Source organism: Sus scrofa, chromosome 12 (assembly GCF_054392235.1).
Source record: "Sus scrofa isolate SSC_HxYL_T2T_F1_AM1 chromosome 12, Sscrofa_HxYL_maternal_Yorkshire_Landrace_v2.0, whole genome shotgun sequence".
Lineage (NCBI taxonomy): Eukaryota > Metazoa > Chordata > Mammalia > Artiodactyla > Suidae > Sus > Sus scrofa.
In genome coordinates this window covers 25,346,382-25,357,504 of record NC_139394.1, presented here as the reverse complement: position 1 = coordinate 25,357,504, position 11,123 = coordinate 25,346,382, and the positions used below count along the sequence as shown (strand labels likewise).

The 11,123-nt window shown below is 45.4% G+C and overlaps 1 protein-coding gene across 2 annotated transcripts in view; it reads right to left on the bottom strand.

Annotated features, from left to right (window-relative positions):
• Nucleotides 1–400: 400 nt before the first annotated feature.
• CALCOCO2 (calcium binding and coiled-coil domain 2) overlaps nucleotides 401–11,123 on the bottom strand; it is a 30,160-nt gene continuing 19,437 nt past the window's right edge. The window contains exons 8-14 of one of the 2 annotated variants that reach the window (XM_084984733.1): nucleotides 9,763–9,885; nucleotides 9,381–9,467; nucleotides 6,734–6,892; nucleotides 5,040–5,135; nucleotides 3,223–3,358; nucleotides 1,912–1,940; nucleotides 401–1,426 (exon numbers count right to left, since the gene is read on the bottom strand). In XM_084984733.1, the coding sequence (XP_084840859.1) occupies nucleotides 1,253–1,426; nucleotides 1,912–1,940; nucleotides 3,223–3,358; nucleotides 5,040–5,135; nucleotides 6,734–6,892; nucleotides 9,381–9,467; nucleotides 9,763–9,885 (804 nt within the window). In that variant the 3' untranslated portion in view covers nucleotides 401–1,252. The remainder of the gene's footprint in view (nucleotides 1,427–1,911; nucleotides 1,941–3,222; nucleotides 3,359–5,039; nucleotides 5,136–6,733; nucleotides 6,893–9,380; nucleotides 9,468–9,762; nucleotides 9,886–11,123) is intronic. The other variant, XM_003131552.5, reaches the window with a different exon arrangement.

Sequence of the window (11,123 nt, the reverse complement as noted above, 5' to 3'; positions counted from 1 at the left end):
GGTGGAGAAAATGGAATGACTTTCTTACAGTTCAATTAGGAAATGAGATGGAAGGAACTGAACTGAATTTAGTTCACAAAAGGTGCCCTTTCGAAATGTATAGAAAGTGGGGTTTTGTGGTGGCCTAGCAGTTAAGAACTCAGCAGTTGTCACTGCCGTGGTGTGGGTTTGATCTGTGGCCCCAGGAACTTCTTCGTCATCATCGTCACCCCTCTTTCCACCCCAAGATAACGACCAGGACATTCTTGCTGACTAGTTAAGACAGGGGAAGAGAAATCACTGGTAGGGTCTCTCATTCCCACAATACTTTCGACTATACTTTCCCCAGAAGCTTAAAAATTAAAAAAAAAAAAATACCCATAAACTCAAGGTTTATTTTAAATTACCAAAATCCCTGAAGTAAATTAGGACTAGTTTATTTTTAATATTAAAGCAATTAATAGTTCCATTATTCTGACTTACCCATATTCAAACTCACCTGCTCAGAAACTTACAAACCCATACAGTTTCTAACAAGTCCTACTAACCATTAAGAAAGGATTTACAATAAAAGTTATGTGCACAGGAAATACTTGAGTAGAAAATGCCAAGCAGAGGTATCCAGAGAGAAAGAAGACTTTCTGTGACTGAAATAATATTTCATGTCCATGGTTCAGAAATAAGACACTTCTGCTGAGAGCTGTGAAATCAAGATGAGAAACCTCTGGTACCCATACTAGCTATCTGAGTTCCCTGCCATGCTATTTTTGGTTAGTCTAATGCAATCAATTGGAGGAAGAGGCCTGAGGAGAAGAAATTCTCAACCTCAGTCCCAGGATTGGGACTGAGGACTGAGTCCAAACACACTCAGAGCCTGACCTTGGGTGACAGTGGGACAACTTGGAAAACTACTCACTTAGTACTCAAGCTAGGTCTGGTGTGAAGAGCCGAGTCAGCTCCACGCCAGGGCTCTTATCCTGGAGACCCTCGGAAGAATGGGCACTTTAGGCGCGAGGCTGACATAGCCAGAGCTTTGTGATTTAAAAGGTAGTGAGCTTCATGGTTTCAAAGGTAGTAACCCACAAGGATGGAGGTTAGAGCCCTTAACACTATGCTTCAGCTAATCAACATGATTCCACCTACAGGGCAGCAGGACTAAGTAAATCCTTAATAATTCAGGTTAGGCAGAATCTTGGGTCATAACTCATAATAGAAGCTAAAGGTTCTACTCTATACAATCCATGAACAGTATAGATCCTAAAGGCTGGGACACTTATAGAGTGTGGCAGAACACGTGGTCTTCAAAGATCTGCTTCTCTTTTGCTGGGAAGTACTTGTCACAAATTGGACAATTCAAAGAAGGGCTCTGCACATCCTGCTCCAAGGTGTGATTAAAAATGTCATCACCAAAGTCTGATTTGCAGGTGGGGCATTTCTTGATGGAGAGCTGGGAGGAAAAGCAGAGAGGTCAGTCCAAATGTACGCTACATGCGGCAGAGACCGTGTCTGATTTTCTACTGTATCCCCAGCACCTAGCATAATGCTTGGAGAAGGTAGGTGATCAAGAAATAGAGGATGAAGCAACAAATTTACACTTGGAGATACTCACTGGAGCTTCCTCTATCTCCAGGCCTGAAAGGACAGAGTATTGCCTGCAAGGCGCATACCTTGTTTGGCTACCTGCCTGGTTCATATCTCCTCCCCAGTCCTGCTACCAAACTCAACTCTCAGGTGGAGATCTTGAGCAGAAAGCTGATGCATGGACTGTGCTTTCTTCTCCCCACCCCCACAGTCTCACTCAGCTCTCAGCACCGACCCAACTGATCCAGCTGACTTCTGGAGTTCCCACAATGGATGGAATAGGATGGAGCAGGAAGGGCAATTTTCTCAAAGATCTGATGTGGGCAATAATCTCCTGAATCAAATACTTACCAGGCTGGGAGCAGAACTTTCTTGGATACCTGGGGGTAACAGAAAAGATTTCGATGAAAAAAATACCATCCACAGAATGCATTCTCTAATTGTGTTCTAGCAGCTATTTTCTGTGACCCTAATTATTGTTCCCCTTCTGATTTTTTTCTTTCTTTTTTTTTTTTTTTGCTTTTTAGGTCCATGCCTGAGGCATATGGAAATTCCCAGGCTAAGGGTGGAATTGGAGCTACAGCTGCTGGCCCACACCACAGACACAGTAACGTGGGATCCAAGCTGCATCTTTGACCTACACCACAGATGACAGCAACGCCGGATCCTTAACCCACTGAAAGAGGCCAGGAATTGAACCCACACCCCCATGGATCCTAGTCAGGTTTGTTAATCACTGAGCCACAAAGGGAATGCCCCCTTCTGATTCTTTAATCGCTCGTATATGCCATTTGTTTCCATAGAGGGGATCTAGGTCAGTAATAGAAAGAAAAGAGGAAAAAATAATGAGGTGGCATTTTCAGTGGCCCTTATGTAATCAGAAAAAAACAATAAACCTATTTTCAGTGTGGAGAAAATGAGATTTTAATGAAAACAGTAACAATTTAACAAGGAAATAATCTGAGAATAGCTTTTAAGACCAAATCCAGGCAAACCATTATTTTTCAAATGAAAGGCTTTAAAAATATTTTTAAGGAAAAATAAACTTGTACCCCTGCCTGTTGCAAAGATCTGATTGTGACTGTTAAGAGAACGTGGTTGCTTTAAACTGTCCCCCCAAAACAAATGATGTTTCATACTGCTCTGGGAGACAAAAAAGGAGGGGAGTTCCCTGTTTGGCAGGGACATTTGACCCTGGGTCTTTGAATGACAATGCTGGTTGTCACCCCCCATTTCCTGTCCTCCAAACCACCTGGCCTGTGGGGCACAGGCCATCAGGGTGGCTGCCTTCCAGCCCAGCCTGGGCAGCAGAGCCTGCCTCTCATGCTTCCATTTCAAAATCTTAATTAGCTTTCTCGGCTTTAGATGTGTATATCTTCTACACAGAGACATTTCTCTGATTTATATATTTGGAATATAGCCACGGGACTCAATTTGTGTCTGCTGCCTCTAGGCGAATGATCTGATTTGCGTCTTCTAGATTCAGATTTATTTCTCAATTAACACTTCTTGCCTGGCAATCTTTCTGTTGGATACTCAGCTTCTGCCCAGCAAGTCTTAACAATGAGGCTGGTCTTAATTAGCATCTCAGATAAAAAAAATGTAGTGGGGGAAAGGGATGCAGGCAGGGGCCGTCCAGCTCAAAAGGCAAAGTCGTCTTACCAGAATATGGGTTTCCATAGACGAGTCCTGGGCTTCGTCTTGCACCTCCTGGATTTGAAGTAGGTGCTTGATACGGCAGAGAGTCATGATCCAGACCCATGTAACTCAGCAGTCTGCTGTTCTCCCTCTTCAAAAGCTAGGGATGGAGTATTTACAGAGACATGTTGAAAGACAACAACAAAGAATGGCCACCAGGACTGACCGGGGATGCCCATTACAGACAGTTCCCAATTCACAACGTGGCACTGGAGAAGCCCAAGAAGCGGTAAACCACAATTCTTCAAAAGGAGAAGCAGCAGCCCCAATAGTCCAGAGGTCTGCGTTCTTAATATCTGAATTTAAATATACATTGAATTTTGTTTAGAATTAATGCAAAAAGAAACTTAACATCCTTAAATGCACAGCAAGTGAAGGGGGTTACAAAGGTTGTGTGGATATGTGAGAGTGGCAGGAGCTATATGAAGATCGAAACTGTTGTACATTATTGAGAGCAGAATATTAGTGTCCTTCCTAGAACAATTTCCTACACAATGTGAATATTCATCTGATAACATTCCCCTTCTTCATGTTGTATCCCATCAAATGGATATGCCAACAGAGAGTGAGAGAGAGGAAGCAAGGGAGGGAGGAAATTTGAGAGAGAATGAAAGAGAACAAGCTACAGAGGGGAGAGACAACATTTAAAGTTCTGAGAAGAAAGAGAAATCAGTAAACTTCCCCTTAACATCTTCTTTCTTTTTCTTTTTGTTTGTCATGGTGTACAGCAACTTGATGTAGGATCTCAGTTCCCAGACCAGGGACTGAAACCAGGCTGCAATGGTGAAAGCACTGACTCCTAATCACTAGACCACCAGGGAACTCCCTCCTTGTAACATCTTAAGATGGCTTTATTATAATTCTTAAGCTTCCAAATATCAGATTTTTTGGTTGCTGTTGCAAGTTGTGCGTACTCTTCCTCTCCCTCTTCTGCCCCCCCCCGCCACGTCATCAGACTATTTCAAGGTCAAGGTCCACTTAACTAAATCAAGAGCATGAGAATGACAGGGCCAGAAAAAGATCTCGAAGTCCCTCTGCAGAACTGAAACACACTGGCATACGTGACACAGTCCAAAGTAGAAATGATCACTTGGAGGCACAGTCCAGAGGGTGATGGAGAGGACAGAGATGGACAACGGCTGGAGATGCAGATCAGAGGAGTAGCTGAAATGCATGGATACGGACTCTGTGACGCTAGCAAGGGCCTGAGAACGACGCGGAGGTCAACCTTTTTATTTGCTGCCGTCAGCCTCGCTCGATCAATAATAACTTGTGTTTCACACTCAGCAGAAGAAAAATACTGGGTGGATGAATGAATGAACTGACGAATGAATGAAGGCAGAGTATTCGTTTGGGGCCTACCATGGGTCCAGCACTGGTACAGACCACCACTTCTGCTCCGGGTTTGGCAGTAGAGAAAAAGAAAAGAGTTGTGCTGAAGGAAAGAGGTCCCTGAGCTAGCATAAAAATGATGTAGGAGCAGACAACGCTTATAATAGCGGTGAAGTTAAAAGCAAAAACAATAAGTTAGACCTGCATAAAGGCTGTTCCTTAGAAGCTGCCTACTGCCAGGCCAAACAAGCTTCAGTTATAGAACGAAGCGTGGGTTTTGCGGTAGATGAGGAAACCAGATTAAATGGACTCTTTGTTTAGGAAGCAACTGTCTCCAACGTCCCAGAAAGGGCTCCCTTCTTTAACTTTTTGTCTTATCACCACGTCTCTGGGCCGCCCTGCTCCTTCCCCTGAAAACCCTGGGGTTTTCTCCCCTTCTACAAACTTACATCGTTTTCTTTTTCCATTCTCTCTTTCTCTTTCTGCAGAGTACTATATATAATCTTGTTCTCACTCAGTTTTTTCGACAGGTCAAAGTTCTGGTCCTGTCCAAAAAAAAAAAAAAAAAAAAATAGGATTACGATCACACACTGTAGCCTGGATCCCAGGGGGGCTCAAACAAGGAGATGGTAGAGGACCTGGCTTTCCAGAGTGGCGGGGTGGGTTGGGGAGGGGAGAGGGAACAGGGCTGGGGAGGAATGGTACCATGGAGGGGAGGCTGCCTTACACAGATGGCACTAAACAAAATGCCCGAAGGCTTGGGCTGGCATCAGGATGCCGTTTCTCTGGGGCTCGGCGGGGAGTAAGGGCCCAAAGAGAGAAAAAGTTAGCTTGGGGGGAACCTCAAGACTGACCTAGCAGAATTAGGGATAAATGGAGCTTTGTTTAACCCCACCCAACCATGGAAACAATCATCTTTTGTTTTTTGTTTTTTCTTTTCTAGGGCCACCCCGACAGCACATAGAGGTTCCCAGGCTAGGGGTCTAATCAGAGCTGTAGCCGCCAGCCTACGAGGGATCCGAGCGGCGTCTGCGACCTATACCACAGCTCACGGCAATGCTGGGTCCTTAACCCACTGAACGAGGCCAGGGATCGAACCCACAACCTCTGGGTTCCTAGTCGGATTCGTCAACCACTGCGCCACAACAGGAACTCCCTCATCTTTGTTTTGAATAAACATCTCACTCAGTGCAGCGTGAAGCACTGAGGTAGGCTGGTGTGAGGACAGGCATCTGGACTCAAGTTACACTGAGGAAGAAGACACTCTGGAAAGAGTTTATGCAAGGCTACGAGGCCCCCGGACCGGGGGGTCCTGGGCTTTCCTGGTGTGATGGGTTCACCCGGCAGTTTCATGGACCCCAAACTCATAGGCATATGCTTCAGGAATTCCCCGTCTCCTACCTACGTACATACACAAGCGCATAGCTCACAAAAACACTTAAGCTAATCCTACTAGTTGTGGGTTGTCTTTTATTTGAATGCTGGTGCCCAAACTGCTGTGCGCTTCTAGCCGACCCTGAGGTAGTAATGCGAGGGGGGGGCTACCCGATGACAGTGCTGACTGCAGGCTCCTGGCTCCCCATCCCCAGTGGCTCCTGCTGGCTCTTCTGGTCCTGCTTCACTTCCTCAAAAGGCAGAAATAAGAAAGGACTCTGAGTCTGCAGAGAAACTGGCTCAAGGCTTACAAAAACCTTCCCTGAGACCCATGGCTGAGCTGGGGGTCTCCAGGGTGGTTCCTGGCCTCATACTCCACCCCTCCTCTTTTTTTTTTTTTTTTTTTTGCTTTTTAGGACCAAACCCTCGGCATATGGAGGTTCCCAGGCTAGGGGTCAAATTGGAGCTATAGCCGCTGGCCTACGCCACAGCCACAGCAACTCGGGATCTGAGCCGCGTCTTCGACCTACACCACAGCTCACGGCAATGCTGGGTCCTTAACCCACTGATTGAGGCCAGGGCTTGAACCTGCAACCTCATGGTTCCTAGTTGGATTGGTCTTCACTTCGACACGATGGGAACTCCCATCCCTCCTCTATATAGCAGAAAGATAAATCCCCTTAACAAGGGCGTACAATCTCTGGGTTTGATCTAGGAACCACAAACCTTCACACCCCTTGCTTCTGGGCCCCGCATCTCTGTCACCTACCCGTGCGGCAGCCCTGAGTTGCCTGATCTGTTTGTGGAGCCGTTGACACTCTTTGTACTTCTCTAAGAAACAGGCTTTCCCGGCCTCTACCTTTGCCTTTAGGCGTTCCACCTCTTGTACTAACTGCTCCTCCACTGCGATTTTCTTGTTCTTAGGCTCCTGAAGCATAAGATACATAGTCTTCAGAGTTAGGGGCCTTTGGGATGTGTGAGGAATAAAGAAGTACTATCAGACAGCTGGAGGAGCTCCGGGGTCTTGAAAAGTATCCCATGAAAACCAAGGAAACCCATACTTGCCACAAGGAGGTTCAAACCTTTGCATGGCTGTAGATTATTTAAAACAGTAATTTCTTTGCTGCATCAGAGGTCACAAACTCAAAAGTGTCAACAAGGGCCTGGTGAGTAATGGAATGAAGGAGAGGAATGCAAAGAAACAGTGAGAACAGCAGCCACATGGAGAACGCGTGGCCCATCTAAAGGGTGCAGCAGCCACAGGGAGCTCTAGATACTGCTACCTGGTGGGAGTGTTGGCGCAAATGCTGTCAGAGCCTCTGATTTTTAGAGAAGCTGGAAATACATTTTTTTTTTTTTTTGGCCAGTGTACAGTGGCTTGATGTGGGATCTCACTTCCCAGACCAGGATTGAACCTGGGCTGCAGCAGTGAAAGTGCAGAGTCCTAACCACTAGACCACCAGGGAACTCCCTACAATTTTTATTTTATTTTATCTCATTTCATTTTTTGCTTTTTTAGGGCCATATCTGTGGCACATGGAAGTTCCCAGTCTAGGGGTTGAATTGGAGCTGTAGCTGCCAGCCTACGCCACAGCCACAGCAATGCAGGATATGAGCCACATCTTTGACCAACACCACAGCTCACCGCAACACTGGATCCTGAACCCACTGAGTGAGGCCAGGGATCGAACCCGAGTCCTCATGAATCCTAGTGAGGTTCATTGCCCCTGAGCCAGGACGGGAACTCTCCCTACAATTTTTGTTTGTTTGTCTTTTTAGAGCTGCACCCGCCAGCATATGGAGGTTCCCAGGCTAGGGGTCAAATCGGGGCTGTAGCTGCTGGCCTACACCATAGCCACAGCAACGTGGGATCTGAGCCAAATCTGTGACCTACAGCACAGCTCACAGCAACGCTGGATCCTTAATCCACTGAGCAAAGTCAGGGATTGAAACTTCGTCCTCATAGATGATTGTTGGCTTCGTTAACTGCTGAGCCACGACGGGAACTCCCTACAATTTTTTTTTAAGTGGGAAATATTTCCATGTTTAAGTGCTGGTAACCAATTCAAGTTTAAAAAAAAACACCATCTAGGCCAAAGAAAACATTTCTGTGGGCTATTCTTAACCTGTGAGTTGCTGATTTTCAAACACTGTTGGATCTATTCTTTATTCTATCATGCTAAAATACACAGTATTTTATGTAATATAGTACGTACTCAGTACTTGGTTGAATAATGATTGAATGAATGAATGATGCATTTATGAAATGAGTTACATTCCCAATAGCTAAATATTCTTCACACCTTGGGATTGCTCATGTCCTTACAAGAGTTCAGAAAATGGGGTTTCTAGGCATGTGTCATCACCAAGAGGCCTCTTTTCCAACAACATATTACAGGAAGTTATTAGTCAATTAGGCTTTCATTTCTATATTACATAGCTCAGAATAATTTAAAATGATGATAATTGCTAACATTATATTAATTATAAAAAAATTTATTTTGACTACTGTAATGTTTTATAATTGCAGAGCTCATTTTATAATAATTAATTTGGCCGACCCACAATAATCCTTTTTATTTCTTTTTACGGCCAGCACGTGGAAGTTCCCAGGCCAGGGGTTGATCGGAGCTGTAGCTGCTAGCCCATAACCACAGGCATAGCAGCACTGGATCCAAGTTGCATCTGTGACCTATGCTGCAGCTATGGCAACATGGGATCCTTAACCCACCGAGGAAAGCCAGGGTTCAAACCTGCATCCTCACAGAGACTATGTCAGGTTCTTAACCCACTGAGTCACAATGAGAATTCCCCCATGATACTCCTTTAAGAAGGGGGCAGCAACTGTTCTGTGTGATTCCTAGCCCAAGCCTTCTATTTCCTACAACTTGTTATGGAGTTTACCTTCCAATATGCCTGTATCTTTCATCACACATTAGAAATGCCCATCTCTCCTAAACAGTTTGCAAATGGCAGATGCCCTGTCCCTTTGAGTAGAGACGAAAAAGTCCAGCAGTAAGTGCTATTCTAATGGGTGTTATTTAACCTTTCAGTCACTTGAAAGAGACCCTATCCCTTCCTTCCTTGCCTTTTTTTTTTTTTTTTTTTTTTTTTTTTTTTTTTTTTTTTAGGGCTGCACTTGTGGCATATGGAGGTTCCCAGGCTACAGGTCCAATCCAAGCTACAGCTGCTGGCCTATGCCACAGCCACAGCCACATCAGATCTGAGTTGCGTCTGTGACCTACGCTGCAGCTCATGGCAACACCAGATCCTTAACCCACTGAGCCGATGCCAGGGATCGAACCTGTAACCTCATGGTTCCTAGTCAGATTCATTTCCGCTGCGCCACGACAGGATCCCTCATCCCTCCCTTTCTTTAGGCTCCCTCCCACATAGCCATCCAAAGACAGACATGCCGTTAACTCCTGTTGTTTCTTCGCTGCAGTAGTTCTCTGCTGCTTCATCTCCTCCACTGTCTGCTCGAGCGTCTTCTGGTGCGCCCTCTGTGTGAAAACAGATTTCAGTACCACTGCTGGGAAAACATACACATGCACACGCGCACACACACACGTGCGCATGTGCACTGGGGAAGGGCCTGGTAAGCTAATGAGCAAGTAGAATGCAGAGAGAGAAGCAAGTCTTCTCTTATTAGGGAAAAACCGTGAAATACCTCACTTCAGATAGCTTCCTCTGAGACCCTTCCCAGAGCCAGCGATATCCAGATGTGCAATATAGAATGGCTACATATACATATTTTTTATGAATGCCTAAAAATATTATTTTCTTCCATGACTCTACCTGTTCAGTTAAATTGAGAAAGAGTTGCCCATTTTCTTTTTTCAGCTGTTCCACCTGCTCCGTCTTCTCTTGAACTCTCTGAACAAGCTTCTCCATTTCTTTCTCCTGAGTTGATAGCTGGGCCTAAAGCAAAAACAGTGAATATAACCAAGACATAAAATAAAGAAAACTAAATAGGAACCATGCTTTTAAATGTACAGGAACAGGGAGTTCCCATCATGGCTCAGTGGTTAACGAATCCGACTAGGAACCATGAGGTTGTGGGTTCGATCCCTGGCCTTGCTCAGTGGGCTAAGGATCTGGCGTTGCTGTGAGCTGTGGGGTAGGTCGCAGATGCGGCTCAGATCCCGCATTGCTGTGGCTCTGGTGTAGGCCGGCGGCTATAGCTCCGATTCGACCCCTAGCCTGGGAATCTCCATATGCCGTGGGAGTGGCTCAAGAAATGGCAAAAAGACAAAAAATAAAATAAAAATAAAAAATAAAAAATAAAAATAAAAATAAATGTACAGGAACAGAGAAGGGTGTGTTCCCCAGCAACTCCCAACTGGCAAATATCTCTCAGAACTTCTGCACTCTTCAGCTCTACCTATACCCTGAGAATCTGACTCAGGAGTTCCCATTGTGGCGCACTGGAAATGAATCTGACTAATAACCATAAGGTTTCAGGTTTGATCCCTGGCCTCACTCAGTGGGTTAAGGACCTGGTGTTGCCGTGAGCTGTGGTGTAGGTCACAGACGCGGCTCGGATCCCTCGTGGCTGTGGCTGTGGTGTAGGCCAGCAGCTGTAGCTCCCATTGGACCCACAGCCTGGCAACCTCCATATGCAGCAGGTGTGGCCCTAAAAAGCAAACAAAACAAACAACCAACCTAAGACTCAACTGAATAAAATTTGATAAACCACCCTTTAAAGCCCTTCTTTATGGCACGGCTTCGAAATATGAGAGCAATTCTGTTGCTACCTGCTTTATGTTCCAGAGTTTTAATTTTAATTAATTAATTAATTAATTTCTTTTTAGGGCTGCAGCTGCAACATATGGAAGTTCCTGGGCTAGGGGTCCAACTGGAGCTGCAGCTGCCAGCCTATGCCACAGCTACAGCAACGCCAAATTTGAGCCACCTCTGTGGCTTATGCCTCAGCTCACAGCAATGCCAGATCCTCTACCCACTGATCAAGTCCAGGATCATCCTCAGGGATACTAGCTGGATTCTTGATCCACTGAACCACCATGGGAGCTCCCCATTCCAGGCTTTTTGCTTGAAAAGATTTTGTAGTTCAAAGAGGTAAGTGGAGTTCTCCCTTGGCTCAGTGGGTTAAAAATTTAGTGCTGCCACTACTGTGACTCAGGTCACAGCTATGGTTC